Here is a 15,974-nt window from a genome sequence, read left to right as displayed (position 1 = left end):
TCATAACATTTTTGATAATCCGAGGGTATGCTTTTGTCATAACTGTCAAATTTCAACTGCCATTGTTCATTTTGTTTTGTTTTTTGCTATTCTTTTGACAACATACGTTACTGTTGTACAACCCACAGAAATGTGACATATCTGCTCAACCCTTTGAATGATTGTATATGATTGTATAACCCTGTGAAAAATGATTGTACAAATAAGAAAAACTCAATAAAAATATTTTGTAGAGAATCGCATGATGAGACCAGTTAATGATACGGTTCTTAAAATGGAGGGCCTCTCTCCCCTCATCCATCAATAAAAATATTTTGAAGAGAATCGCATGATGAGACCAGTTAATGATACGGTTCTTAAAATGGATGGCCCTTCTCACCTCATCCATCACCATCATCTGAGTTCTGTCCACTTTGGCCACGCCCTTCTTGATCAGGTCCAGGACCCTGCCTGGTGTGGCAATCACCACATGAACTGTTGTTGAAACAGAGGAAGAGCATTATACCCCAGGTGGTGAGATTTTAACCCTTAACTTTTAATATTTAATGATTGGCATTATACAAGTTGCTCAACAGTAGTCAATTAAAGAAAAGTAATATGACATGGCTGAATGCTTTAATGAATTGATATTTATAGGGAATTTTCTAAAACACTTTGCATTGACATTTGATGTTCCCAGCAGGAGTCCACAGCAGGGTAGCTAGCGGAACCTACTGGAATAGATCTGCTTTATGGTCATATCCACAGCAAGATGGAACAGAGGATCCCAAATGTCTTGGTAAATGACCAATCTGGTTATTTTCTGAAGGCAAATATTCAATTCAAAATTCTCTATAAATGCAAAGGCTATAACATAAAGTCCACATGTTAGTTTATGTCCTCAACAGGTTTTAATTACCAGTCTCGTCCAGACGCATGATATCATCCCTAAGGTTGGTGCCTCCGGTGGTGGCCATGACTTTGACCCCTCCAAGGTGTTTGGCCACCTGGATGCTGATCTGGCTCACCTGCAGGGCCAACTCTCTGGTAGGTACCATGACAATGGCTGAGTTGCAAAAAAAATTAAGAAAAATAAGCCAGCCAATGAGAACACAGCCGCCAACAGATCTCCATTACAGAAAAAGTCAATCAATAAAAGCCCATTGACTCTCCTTCAATAGACCAATAAATATTGGCCTTATCTTTCTAATGTCAAACACAGGATCAATTAAAGAACTGTTAAAAGACAGCGGATCACATTAAGATTTAGCGGTGATACTCACCCTGGATGAAATCCTTTTTCAGGTCGATCCTCTCTAAAAGAGGGATGAGGTAGGCTCCACTTTTCCCCGTGCCGTTCTTGGCGCGGGCGAGAATGTCTCTACCTGACAGGGCAATGGGGATGCTTTCCTCCTGCATTAACAAAGATCCAAGACAAGTTATTTGGTTTATTTTATAGAAGATACACTTTTGTATATATCCGAATACTGCTGCGCGTAACTTATCCATACCATCAAAGAAACTAAACTCAACAAATGAAATGCTCACTGGCAATTGATTGCTTTGTGGCAAAGATTTCCCTAAATATTAACATGAAGGTAAATGGCCTGAAGTAATGTACTATGAGGGTATTCTTTTTTTCATGACGTTGAGAACGTTGAATAGGTCACATGGTTATAAATACCTGGATAGGAGAAGGCTTTTCCCAACCCATTTCAAAGATCCCCATCAGCAGTTCCCGCTTGAGACAGTAGTCCTCAAACTCGTTCCCTTTGGTTGATGTCACATCCTGTCAGGTGCAGATTAGAAATACTTGTCAGTGGCCTCCGAAAGGGGATTGCAAGTAAGCGTTATAGTAACGGCAACATCAGAAATACATTCTACAACAATGTTTTGAGGTCCAGATGTATTGGCTTACCGAGGTTCTAACTCTGGTGTCTTTTGGAGGCAAATGTAAGCTCCTCTTCCAGTCATCGCCAAATCTGATACCAAGATATTGTGTTAGTGTGCTATTTTTAACCAACAAAACAAAAAGCACTTGTCAATATACTTGACAAAGGACCAATGGTACAATTTGAATGACAGCACAGTATGTTGCTAAATATTTGAAAGGTTACAATAAAAGAAAATTGACAAACAATACCATTTGCAAATTGCAAAATGTATATCTTTGGAATGCAATATTAAAAATCATGCAGTTACCAAAATGTGAAATCCAAATAACATTGCATGATATCATGCAACCGTGGCATGGGGAACTGTTAAGACCAGACTTACTTAATGCCGCCACTGCTTTGGGGAATGCTTCCGGTTTTCTGGGGGGCACCAAGTTGCGGGATAGATGGATGTAGACCAACAGGCTTGGGCTGTCCTCTTAGCTGCCCATTTGCTGGCTTGTTTAATCCCATCATGGATGATGGATTCGCAGTTCTTGCTGTTGCCATGGCTTCAAGAATTGTTACGCTATTTCAAAACCAATTTTCACAGTGTAAAGCTATTTTTCTTTCTTATCTTGGTTGTAATTTTTTGTAAAAATATTTCTAAAATATGAAACTGAAGTCTTTTTTTCTTTTCAAAGAATGTACTGTGTCCACGTTCAGATCTCTTGAAAAGAAGAGCCGAACGAATCAATATTGTCTATATACAAGACAACTCTCCAAAAAAGGGAGAAAGTAGAATTCATATGAATAAATAGATCATATATCTGTCAAAAGTTTTCACCAAGTAATATTCTTTCTATAATCTCATATCTTCCATCTTGTTTTCCTTGTGATTGTTTTTTGTTGTTCTTGGCTTTAAAAGTCCAAGTGCTCTTGTTATTTACATTCAATTGGACCAGTAGTAGAAATATTGTTCTTGAGCTTTGTTACATGGACATTTTCAAGCCCAAAAAACAATGAGCGCAAAATGCCTTCAAACTTGTCCCGCTGGCTCGACGATCTTCAACTTCTGTACCAGACGGAGAGACGGCAGGCCGAAGTCCTTAGAAAATTTGATGTAATCTACAGCAAACTCCAGGTTACCTGCCAGAAAACCAAACATTAGTTATCATCCAGGATCAAAATCAACCGTAGTTCACACGCTGCTCAAAAAAATACAGAAATCACTTACAAATATGACTACCGTATGGCACCAATCACACATTTATAAAGCTATCAAACAGAATAAACATAAGCACAATAGCATGGCAAGTCATTCTTTAACAGTAGCTGATCGAAAAGCGAGAGATGTGTTGTGCTTTGTTGTGAACTCACTGCATGGCGTGGGTCCATCTTCACTGGTACAATAAGGACCATAAATTAGCAGAGTATCTCGCCTACAAAAGGTTATATTCACGCAAAATTACAACCCACCCATGCTCAATCTCGATTTAAATCGAGATTGGGCAAAGTTGGAAAGTTTGGGACATTCAACTTGGGTTGTCCTTCCCGCGGCTAACAACTTTACACTAAGTGTTCCCCCATGTTAGCTTGTTAATGGTTTCAAACCAGCGAGCAACCTCCAAACGTACTTCCAGGGGACGGGGCCACGCTATCAAACAACTGTAAAACGTCGAGTCCCATCCAGGTATACACATAAAAGTAACGTTTGATTAGCAAAACGCCAGAAAAAAAAAACGTTGCATATGCGTTGATGGTTGCGCTGAACGGTCCGGGTCTAAGCTAGCTAACAGGAACCATGTAGCATGCTAGTGTTAGCCAAATGAGTACAAACACGATAGCGGTTAAAACACTTTCTAACCATACCAAATATCCTTTACCTTCAAATAGTTACATCCATTCAAATCCATCGCGTTTTTCCATTACTTGTGATATGTTCGTGGTTGTTTTTCTGTTACTACATTTCATTTATTCGAGGAAATCACCGTGTTGCCACTTGTCTTTTGTCTCTTCTTTCAGAAAACCGACAATTCAACATGGCCGCGCGCTCGTATTTTGGGCTGGAAGCCTTCTGCCCGGCCCGCGTACCAGCCAATCAGAGCCCTGCGTTTAAACCTTTCAATGCGTTCTACAAAACTAAACAAAAACAAACTTGTGGACAAATATAAAGGTTTTGTACAAAAATACTTTGTTATATTAATAGCTGCTTACAGTATAAAATAAAAAGTTCGCGATACAAATTAAACTGAACAGTTGGAAAGACTTGAAGGAATATATCTGGCCAACTATTTAATACACAGAAAACATTTATTTCAGAAGTCAAGAGTTGAATCTGCAACAAGCGGTAACGTTGCAGAATCTCAAGTCTCTCATGAAGTCTCTCATGACTCTGAAACGTTATGCACAGCACACACAGTGACATTACACCCATAACTGATAAAAAAAAAAAAACAGCAAAACAGAAAATAGATTTCTTGTTTCTCGTCTCCTTTGATGACTATTGGAACTATGGTCAAAGGTGGAAGGTAGGACTTTGGTGGGGGGACAATGACCCTGGAAGAGAAAAAGGAAAATGCATGAGCTGTTGTCGCTGTGTGTGTAAGTGTGCGTGCGTGTGTGTGCGTGTGTTTCTGTTTGTCCGTGTACCTAAGTGTGCATGCACGTGTTTGTTTGTATCTTGTGTAGGTCCTTACCACTTGCTAATAAACTGCTACTGTGTGAGAATGGCACTGCCAGGGGTTGATCTTGACTTCTGCTCAGCTTGGAGCTCTTCCCTCTCAGCACATCTGCTATCTGGAAGTGGAAGTTACGCAACAGCAAACAACCATTTAATTTCCTTCAGGCAAGACATTAAAATAAAAATAAAAGAAGGGCTTATTGATATAAGTGGAAAGTGAACATTGCACTAATTTACTTTGACCACTAGATGGAACAACACACATGAAAAGTCAATGGCTTTCATTTCATTATGCTGTCTGATTAATAAAGAAACAACCGAACCTCAGACCTTAAAATTATTCTGATGTTCTGAAAGTTGGAGTTTATTGGACCATGAAATCCATGTAAGATAGAAGGTTATCTACAAGTGAAGGCTTCCTCTAAAATAACTAAACATCAACCAGAAGAAGAAACATATATTAATAAATGAGGAAAACTACTCCACAGTTGAGTCATTTTACTTTGAGGTTTCACTTTAGCACAAATATAAAATGTCCTCTTTTCTTCCAACAGTACTTCGGTTCACTGATGGCCCCTCCCCCAGCTAACCTTCTTGTTCTTGGCCACCATGACGGGAGTGTCGTTGTGGTTATTCTTGATGCCAGGGTCTGCGCCTTTCTTCAGCAGGAGCCACACGGTGTCCACCTGACCCCGCCCACAGGCGCCGTGCAGAGCCGTGTTCCCACTGTTGGATTGGCCGTTCACGTCGCTGCCACTCTGCCAGGGGGGGATAGAAGGAGGGTGGGGGAGGAACAGATGAAGAGGTGGCGGGGAGCGATGATACACGATAAGGTGTACACGTGCAGGGGGTGGATGGAGAGATGGATAGATAGATAGATAGATTGATAGATGGATGAGTGGATTGATGGATCGATAGATGGATGGATTGTTTAATGGATAAACGGATTAATGGATGGATGGATAGATGAATTCATTAATTGGTAGATGGATAGATGGATGAATGAATAAATGGATGAATGAAAAAAAAAAAGATTCATAGAAAGGTTGATGGATGGAACGAAGGAATTGATCGATCGTTAGATGGATACATAGCTATATAGAAACAGAAACAGATAACAGTCCGGTAAATTACATAATGGTGTTGCATAAAAAATGAAGACTCAATTCAAATTGCTTTCACTGTTTGAAATAAATTAAAATATTGCCCAAATCCACCTATCTCTCAGATAAAATTAAAAAGCAAGTGAGCCCAAAACTCTTTTATTTTGTTTTAAAATTTCTTATTCCAATTTCTTATATGATCATTGATCATATCAGAAATATACATATATACATATGAACATTTTAATCTATGCCATTTTATCGCTTTTATGGAAATAATATCCTAATTTAGAGTAAACAGAAGTAAAAACAGTTTGTCTCCAAAACACTACATCCCTCTCTGCTCTAAATGCAGATCTTGTCCTTTAGTGACGTCCAAGTGCCTTTTCTTAGTAGCAGTTTATTTTGATGTCCGCGTCCGAGTGAGGGTTAGGCTTCTAGAAGACTTATAGTATAACGCCACGGTGTGTGGTGCATTTAATATACAACATTGCTCATTATAACGCTCATACACAATGACGGTACTAAAAATGTTACACAAAGATGCCCTGGGTCGTAACCATGGGGATAACACGCCTCCCTCCTTCCCAGAACACATTGGAACACTATTCGATTTTTATAAATTTCATAGTGTTCAAATTCCAGCTGAAACAGTGGGTTCACTTGCTCTTCAAGTAGTAAAATCACAAAGTAGATTGCATGAATACACGGTACTCATAAGCTTAGAAAAGAAAGAATGAAGACTCAATCCAAATTGCTTTCACTGTTTGAAATAAATTAAAATATTGCCAAAATCCACCTATCTCTCAGATGCAATTAAAAAACAAGTGAGCCCAAAACTCTTTTATTTTGTTTTAAAATTTCTTATTCCAATTTCTTATATTATCATTGATCATATCAGAAATATACATATATACATATGAACATTTTAATCTATGCAATTTTATCGCTTTTACTGAAATAATATCCTAATTCAGAGAAAACAGAAGTAAAATCAGTTTGTCTCCAAAACACTACATCCCTCTCTGCTCTAAATGCAGATCTTGTCCTTTAGTGACGTCCAAGTGCCTTTTCTTAGTAGCAGTTTATTTTGATGTCCGCGTCCGAGTGAGGGTTAGGCTTCTAGAAGACTTATAGTATAACGCCACGGTGCGTGGTGCATTTAATATACAACATTGCTCATTATAACGCTCATACACAATGACGGTACTAAAAATGTTACACAAAGATGCCCTGGGTCGTAAACATGGGGATAACACGCCTCGCTCCTTCCCAGAACACATTGGAACACTATTCGATTTTTATAAATTTCATAGTGTTCAAATTCCAGCTGAAACAGTGGGTTCACTTGCTCTTCAAGTAGTAAAATCACAAAGTAGATTGCATAAACACACGGTACTCATAAGCTTAGAAAAGAAAGTGAAACTTTTGGAAAGAGAGGAGCTGTGTGTGTCGTAGAAGACAGTGTTTTGCCATGAAACAAAAATACGCTGATTCTAAGAAACAAACAGTGCTCTCATCGTCACACACACACACACACACACACACACACACACACACACACACACACACACACACACACACACACACACACACACGTACACATGCACATGCTGAAACACCAAAACACCCACAAACACACACACGCATCCACACACACACACATACACAGGCACCCTCACGCACACTCATTACCTCTATGAGGAACTGGACCATGTCCACATTATTCCTCTCCACCGCGTACATGAGAGGACTTTGACCACTTTTGATGTCCTGTACAGGAACAAAGAGCCATGGGGAAAGTCCCAAGTCAGAGACAGTAAATGGTTCACATGTTATCTTGCAAAACATAGCAGTTGCTGAGTCACTGGTCACTGCGTAGGGGGGACCCACCTTGATATTAATGTCGGCTCCAGCGTCCAGTAGCATTCTGAGCAGGTCCTGATGGCCACCCTGCACAGTGATGTGGAGAGGGCTCAGTCCTGGGGATGAGGGACGAGATGCAATCCCAGGTTAGGAGAATCACAAAGGCATGCATATTCAACTAACAAATATTGATCTAAAACTGGACCAAACCATACAGAACAATCCCCTTTATGCACTTTAAAATAAGCACAGCCACTTGAAAATAGACACACGCACGCACACACAAAGACATGCGCACATACACAGAGACAGCAGTACATGCATGCGTTTCTTTACAATGCTCTTCATGCGATGACAACATAGGGCTCCACCTGGGCCATATCCAGAAGTGTGTATTATTCCCACTTCCTCAAACAGTTAAACCAAGAATCTCCTTCACACTCTGAGTCATGAGTTAACCTGAGTCAAGTTCCCACATAGAAACTGGTTGTCATTTTAAATTTCTACTGTGGAAGTAGAGGGCATACCGTGGCAGGCCTGGACCTGTCACGCTCACAGGTGCAGCCACACATAGCTTTATTTGATCTGCTGAAAGTGGATTGAGCCGACTCAGATGTAATGGATGATGAAGGACATTAAGGGAGGATGGAGTGAACGCAGGGACGTTTGTCTTATTTCGTCTGACATATTTGTACATCAGGAGTTATTTATGGGAAACTGTTCAAGGGGCTCTAAGTAAAATTTGTAAAGGGAGAGAGCAGAGAGAACGCATGAGAGCCAAAATGGATTCCCTGAACAAATCAGGCTGGAGATGTCCTGATTGGTCAGAAATTAGCCTTGAGAGTTCTTAAATCGTAATGGTCTCATACTGATGCAGACTTGCAGTCAACCAAAACAGATATTCTAACAGAGCACTTTCAGTGACTTATATCTGATGAATTGCTGTGGCATCTTTAAAAGATTACACTCAAGTGATAGCTCTAAAATCTAACCTACGGCCTCTTTAATGGAGTCCTAAAAATTTGTAATGCATTAAAGTAGCAAAGAGAGCACCAGCGTCACTCTGATTGGCTGGACTGTTTTAAACAACACACGGCTGCACTCATAATTGCTTATCAATGCCGAGCCCAGGCCAGACAGATTTTAATGTGAAACACAAACTTGAATATCAGGATGAGCTCACAAGCCTGGAGACCATCCTGATCACGTGACCTCACATTCTTCTTCTACATGGATCAGCCTGGACCTCTAGATGCGCACGATTTCAGTGGGTGGGAGAACTTGCCTTGAAAGATATACTCTTTCAGCCAATCGGCGAAACAAAACCTGTGACGCCATCACAATGCTCTGTTCAGTGGGTACTGGTTCTGGTTTAATAGTTGTAAATGATGATATTTTTCTGCAATAACTTCACTTATGGCTGTGTTACCTAATGTTAATGTTACTGTTTGTTACTTTGGGAGATGCCATTATAGTTTACCTAGAAGAAGCCTGCATTGTATGTCTTCAAATATGACAGAGTCCATGATTGGCCCATTTATGTCATCAACTGGAAATGGATGTGGGTGGCTAGAGGTCCAGACTGATCCATGTAGCAAAACAGAATGTGATTTCACTTTATCAGGATCGAGCCCAAGCTAACCATAATGCCATACATTGAAAAAATAATATATTCAACCGCCAAAATTCAGATTGGTCAACCTGGTCCCGAAATGGAAATCAAATCTCCTCCAAACCATGTCTCCCGTCATTAAGCAACGCACAAGAAAGGCATGCTAAAAATCATGACAGCAGCCAATCATCTATACGATTTCCAACAACAAACAGAGCTTCTCCTGAGGCGGGACTTGAAGGTACCTTCAAAGGTCGTGGTGTCCAAGCAGGACAAGGAGGACGGGTGGGAGAGTACGGCGGCGAGGCAGTCCGCCCGGCCGTACTCACAGCAGAGGTGCAGCGCTGTCCGGCCGTGGCGGTCCAGGGAGGAGGGGTCGGCTCCGGCCCTCAGCAGGCGCTCCACCAGACCCACATGCTGGGTGATCACGGCCAGGTGAAGGGGCGTCTAGGCAAGGTGGGTAGGGACACAGGGAGGACAGGTGTGAGAGAGAGAAAATAAACAATGTCTGGCACTGCTGAAAGAAGGCCCGCTGGTAAAGGTCGGTGTACACCTAGCAGTAACCTATTTGGCAAAAACCTGGTGCAAAACATGAGATCTGTCTGCCGGGTTTTCCTGGTCCACATTGCACCAAGGAGGAAGTGATCAGGTTTCTGGTAAATGAGCCCATTCGTATCCAATGGGTTTCATTGGTCAGAGAAGGGGACACAGATAACAAGGCAACTCAACATACCAGTCTGTTCGTCATGTGACTATTACAAAATAAAGTAATGCATGGATGGTGCAGGCGTGGGAGAAATCACACGTCACAGATGTTGCTGCTGACGTGTCTGCATTTTGGAATTACAACTTGTGGGTGTTAGACCTATCGTGTCTCTCTGAACCTCTTGGAGGGCTTGATGGGTTAGTAGATTGTTTGTTCATGCTTCTCTTAAGGGTAGCTCTCATAGTCAGCAGGGTTATCTAATCTGGTGTTTTACGATAACTCACGCCTTGCTACATCAAACTGAGGTATGAGTGCAGTTTGATTTTTCACATGAAATGTCAATCTTACACACTACAAACTACTCACAATGACATACACGCAGACAAATGGCATATACAGGCACACAAGTGTGCGCAGGCACACACAGCTAGAGAAGCATGCACAAGCACGCACATGCACACACAAATGCCCAAGCACACTTATTCTGATTCTCAAACATTTCAATAATAGCCTCATATAGCCTTTTATAAAATTGCCTAAATACAAAAACCAGAGTAAAACAACAGCAATAAGAATAGCCCAGACATGAAAACATAGTGAGTACACTAGCGCAGGAGTAATGCAGCATGTGGGCACCACAACACGATTAACTATTGTAAAAGACATATCATACTGGGCAGAGAATATAATGATTCAGAGCAGGCATGCAATCCTTTGAGCTAACTAAGCTTATGTAAATGATCAAGTTACATCTGCCCCCATATTTATCAAACTGACTACCCTGGTGTGGCGCCAAGACATTAAATATACTCTAATGTCACTGTGTTATGGATAATTTACTTGTTAGGGTTAGATATACATGTCACAATTAGTAATTTCTTTGGAAAACCTTTTTAGAAACATTTTATAAATCACTGGTCACTTTTGCAGTTTCGCTTTCAACAATGCTATTATTAGATGGTGTGATGATTTGAGTGCACGTCGATACGCATGCCTGTGTGTGTGTGTGTGTGTGTGTGTGTGTGTGCGTGTGTGTGTGTGTGTGTGTATATGGGTGTGTGTGTATATGTGTGTGTGAGTGTGTGTGTGTGTGTGTGTGTGTGTGTGTTCCAGTAAAGAGCACATTCAGAGGGAAAAAAAATTTGTGGAATTCCTGTAGTGTGTCAATGCCTTCGTTCCTCCCTGTTTCCCTGAATTCTGTTGACTCACAACGAACACACAAAGAAACTTGCACACACAGACACAGACACATACACAAACACAAACACACACTGTTTTTCATCTGTTCTCCATTCTTGTACTTTGAACTGTACAAGAAATTTTCTTGTACTAAACATTAGCTGCTGTTTAACTGTGGACAGAAAGCCTTCTATAAATAGCTAAGAAGAACTAAGTTGACACCACACAGTCACACACCTGACACATTTGGATAAACAGTTGTCATCTAAACTGTTGTTAATGTTGTGACTGATCAATATAAATCAACCATGTTAAAATTAGGGTGAGTTAGAGGACCAATCTGGAGACGTTTGAAGGAGGAGAAGCGGTTGGCTGTGGTGGTATGGGGCGAGAGAGGAAGAGACGGCACTGGGAGGGGAGTCCAGGGAAAACACAGGATAAGGAAGGGAAAACCCCGTCTCTTTACCCTGCCACTGCCTGGCTCACACTCTACGCACACTTGTAAGGCAAACACACAGACAGCAGACAGCAGGCGCTCAGAGAGGAGGGGAGGGGAGGCGAGGGGTTGAGAGGAGAGGAGGGCAGAGGAGGACGGGAGAGGGGAAGGTAGGATATTTAAGGAGGGGTTGGGAGGAGAGGGCCGAGGAGAGAAGAGGTGGGGTGAGGAAATGAGAAGAAGAGACAACAAAGCAGAGGGGTTAAGTGGAGGAGGGACGAGAGAATAGGCGGTGAGGAGGGGAGCGAGAGAGAGATTGAGAGAGTGCAGAACATATTGAGAGAGAGTGATCAAACAAGAGAGATTGCGAGATAGATTGCGAGAGAGAGAGGGATCAGGAGAGAAAGAGATCCTGAGAGTGTGAGAGAGATTCTGAGAGGGAGAGAAAGAGAGAGAGAATGAAAAATGTAGATAGCGTGCGAGAGAGAGAGAGCGAGAGAGTGCAAGATAGATTGAGAGAGAGAGAACAAGAGAGAGAACAAGAGAGAGAGAGAGAGCACAAGAGAGCAGTAAAGTGAGAGAGAGAGAGAGCACAAGAGAGCATTAAAGTGTGTGTGAGAGAGAGAGAGAGAGAGAGAGTGAGAGTGAGAGAGAGAGAGAGAGAGAGAGAACAAGATAGAGAGAGAGAGAGAGAGAGAGAGAGAGAGAGAGCACAAGAGAGCATTAAAGTGAGAGACAGAGAGAGAGAGAGAGAGAGCGAGAGAGAGAGAGAGAGAGAGAGAGAGAGAGAGAGAGAGAGAGAGAGAGAGAGAGCCAAGCAGGGGAAAGCCCCAGTGAACCACCCTATCAACCTCAGTATGAGGTAAGCCAAACAGCCCTGAGCGAAATAAGTCATGTGACTTCTCGGAAGACAGATAGTGAAGCATACACAAACACATGCATACATCACACACAATCACCACATATAAAAACCAACAACCCCACACCCACATATATACACACATACACACTCACACACACACACACACACACACATGACAACAAAGTAATGGATATTAAATATTATGCAAATTATTTTATGAAACTCCACAATGACAATTGCTTCAAAAATGTTGTTTTATTGGCACTGCAACCAGTTTTCATTGAGGGCTGTTTCTAACAGGTAATTTGAAAACAACATCGCCAAACAAAAAAAACTGAGTCATTGAGTCACGTTGACATCTTTATATTGCCTTGTCAATATAAAGTGGAAGAACGTCATTGTGAGAGTTTGATCTATTTAACATTATTCTCCCTGTTCCATTGGATCGGTTCCAGAGGCCCAAACATGCCCTGACATCTGATAGTTCAGTTGTTCAGTACTGATAAGAACGCACACATCTCAATAGCTCCAAAGCAGAATTGGGGCAGTTAGGGAAATTGGCATACTTTCTTTTTTGCTCTTGCAGTGGTTTCGTACCCTGTGTTTCTCCATTAAAATTTTAGGACTGTATTTGTTGTTCTGACCCAGGCGACACTATCTGTTCATTAAAATTACACGGGTAGGCACTTTTTTATTGATCCCCCTTATCAAAAACGTGTAATGTATGCATAATTTGCCATTTGTGTGTGTGTGGGTGTGTTTGTGTGTGTGTGTGTGTGTGTGTGTGTGTGCGTGTGTGTGTGTGTGTGTGTGTGTGTGTGTGTGTGTGTGTGTGTGAATGTGTGTGTCTGTATATGTTTGCATTTGTACATATAAGTATATTAATATGTGTATATGTTAATTTGTTGTGCATTTGTCTGTGAGGTTGTAAATGCACATATGCGTGCATATGCATTCTGCCGTGCGTGCATGCATTAGTGTGTGTGCGCATGAAAACTGCATACACAATGCATATGCTTGTGCATTTGTGTGTGCGATTATGGGTGTGTGTATGTGTGTTTGTGTGTGCGCACATGGGCACTGCGACATTTGCATACAGACTATAACAGGATATCATGAGGCCGTCCGTGTCAAGGACAGGCAGCAGCCAGCTTTTGGCAAAGACGTCACTTCTTGTAAGTGAGCATGCTGTGTTGCTCTGCACCGTGTGAAACCTCAACCCTGAGAACACTCAGGCTCTGCAGGGCTCGGGTAGCTTTTGGGAGAAAACAGCAGAGAACGAGAGAGAGAGAGAAACAGAGAGAGAGAGATAAGGTCTGGCTGTAGAAGCAGGAAGGGAGGCAGTGGAGATGATGGGGGGGGGGAGAGTATAGAAGAGTACAGAGTACGTCAAAGACAACGAGCAAGTCAAGAGGCAAGATCATCATCGCAGTGCAGGCTCAGGGTCAATGCTTTGGACTGTCCCCAGAAATGCCGACTCAAGGCACATTCCAGCATGATTGTGGAAAACCAGAATAACTGACACCTGATGATGCCAAACTTGCATTCAACATCACACCGGGGATGTATGTGGCTGTTAGACAATAAAGCTAGCACAGGAAGAAAAACAAGAATGGGAGGGGATTTTTCTTTATCATTCACATCAGACAGCACAGGTGTCATGAACTGTGTGAGGTCAATCAGGAAACTAGAAACAAGAAGTTCCTCTTTCGTTCAATTCCCAGTTATCTAACGGACACACGCAGGGAATGTGCACGACAGACAGTTGGAGAGGCCAAAGAAAAAAATGTGGAGGCATGACGATATTTAGAGAACATTTGAAGACAACAAACACTTTTAAACATAAGATGGTGAAATATGCTGTGATTTCTAAGCTGGTGCAGCAAGCAGCAGCTGAAGCAAGCAGTACTCAGTTTGATATTTAAACTGGAGGCAAAACAGTTGAACAGCTACAGTGCACATTAATCACTTTAACAGTTGAGTTGGGTTCAGTAGTTCAACCAGTGAAATCACTTTACCAGGAAAAATTGAATTAAATCAGGTAAGGTGGTAGGAATTGGACATTCTTATGGACAGCTGGATGTCTTGCCTCCTCATCACTGACATCACTGACTAAAACAGGTGAAGTGATGTAGGCCAAGGTTACATGTAGCCAAGACTGTCTGATCCAAACCACAAGCTATACAAGCAAATCAGCTTCAACTGCCTCAACCAATCAGCATCAGCTGCCTCAACCTATCAGCTCAACCGACCTCACGTTAACGTCTGTTAGTATCTTCAATTGCCGAATTGATGGTCCTCGCTGCGTAAAGCCAAATGGGCCGGAGAAAAAAAGCTGCCTTACCTGTCTGAGGTGGTTATAGGTGTTAAGGTTTTTGCGAGCGGCCTTCATGATGAAGATAAGCTTGTGGACAACAGCCTCTTCCCCCTGCGCCACCGCTATGTGGAGAGGCCTGAAAATGACACACACAAAAACATGCATTTATTTAATTTAGTAAATATATTTTAATAATGTGTTCTCAAATAAAAAAGAAAGTTCCTCTATTTATTTATGTCATCAAAAAGCTAAAAGAATGTGTGTGGGCACGTGTGTGTGGGTGGCTGTGTGTTTAACCCTGTCAAAGGTAATAGCTTGTCTGCATGTGCATGCATGTGTGTTCATATATGCTTGTATGTGTGTGTGTGTGTGTGTGTGTGTGTGTGTGTGTGTGTGTGTCTGTGTGTGTTTGTGTGTGTGTTTTGAGTGTGTCTTGAACCCTGTTAATGGCAATTGCTTCCAGTAAGAGCCTGTCTTCTACTTCCTGTTGGCAATGGCCACATTCGCTTTCTCTCTCTCGCGTCTTGCCATAGAATATGCTAACCATCTCTGCATCGAACGCTACGGTTACTGAGGGGGTTTCTATGGTAGCAACAGATGATTTAAAAAAGAAAAAAATGAAATGCAGGAAGCAGCAGTTTCTTAAGAATAACAAATTACCCTCATTTACGATTTCAGGTCAGGGAAAAAAAGGTTACTTCCACTCATTGAGCACCAATGAAATTGAACTCATCAAATGCTTTGATTATGCAAACCATTTCTACATAATCAATACATATAGGACTGACAATATAGTATGTTTGACAGGCCTCTGGTTCAGTTAGCCAGTGCTCCACTACACACCATCACTCCGCTCATTGAATAGAAAATATAGAAAATAAAATGGTATATGTTGCGCAGGGATCCCCATGCCTGTCTGTCTGTCTGTGTCTGTCTTTGCCTTTCTGTCTGACGGATTGAGAGAGATTTATCCAGCATAGGTGACAGCAGAAAATACCCTCCTGAACTTGACCCAGAGCTCATCAAGATGATGCCCTCTCTCTGTGATCTTCATGACGCAGGTCCGGCAAAAAGGCTAAATATATATATGTGTGTGCGTGTGTGTGCTTGCCGGATGTTGGGAGGTTCCTCCGGTAATAGATTAAACGTGCGGTACAGTTAAGTTGTACTGAAGCCACGGTGAAAAGCAGAACTAGCTAGCGTTCATCAGCTGCTGGCTGTTCCTGTAATTGAGCTTCAATGAACCACTATAACCAGTATTGCCTGCTATTATTCCATGTATTAGTAGAGCCTTGTCCAACTGCCTTTACAGCTGCACCATTTTGGAGCCACAGTCAAGAAGACTGTGTTGGATTCG

General features: G+C 41.8%; 1 protein-coding gene across 2 annotated transcripts in view; it reads right to left on the bottom strand.

The window, feature by feature from the left end:
• The window catches only part of ddx61 (DEAD (Asp-Glu-Ala-Asp) box helicase 61), a 28,952-nt gene that overhangs the window by 5,893 nt on the left and 7,085 nt on the right, over positions 1–15,974 (bottom strand). Inside the window, exons 3-10 of one of the 2 annotated variants that reach the window (XR_013812141.1) lie at positions 14,645–14,753; positions 9,363–9,564; positions 7,533–7,621; positions 7,335–7,412; positions 5,127–5,294; positions 4,553–4,652; positions 3,740–4,412; positions 2,438–3,002 (exon numbers count right to left, since the gene is read on the bottom strand). Coding sequence is in view for 1 of the 2 variants with exons in the window: in XM_079744509.1 (XP_079600635.1) it covers positions 380–474; positions 899–1,045; positions 1,263–1,392; positions 1,664–1,768; positions 1,898–1,961; positions 2,257–2,423 (708 nt within the window). In the remaining variant the exon portion in view is untranslated. Of the gene's footprint in view, positions 1–379; positions 475–898; positions 1,046–1,262; positions 1,393–1,663; positions 1,769–1,897; positions 1,962–2,256; positions 3,003–3,739; positions 4,413–4,552; positions 4,653–5,126; positions 5,295–7,334; positions 7,413–7,532; positions 7,622–9,362; positions 9,565–14,644; positions 14,754–15,974 lie in introns of those variants that run through there. The other variant, XM_079744509.1, reaches the window with a different exon arrangement.

This window comes from Pollachius pollachius (assembly GCF_949987615.1).
Source record: "Pollachius pollachius genome assembly, chromosome: 1".
In the NCBI taxonomy this organism is placed as follows: domain Eukaryota; kingdom Metazoa; phylum Chordata; class Actinopteri; order Gadiformes; family Gadidae; genus Pollachius; species Pollachius pollachius.
Note: the sequence above shows the minus strand (reverse complement) of the source record. Positions and strands in the feature narration are given on the sequence as shown.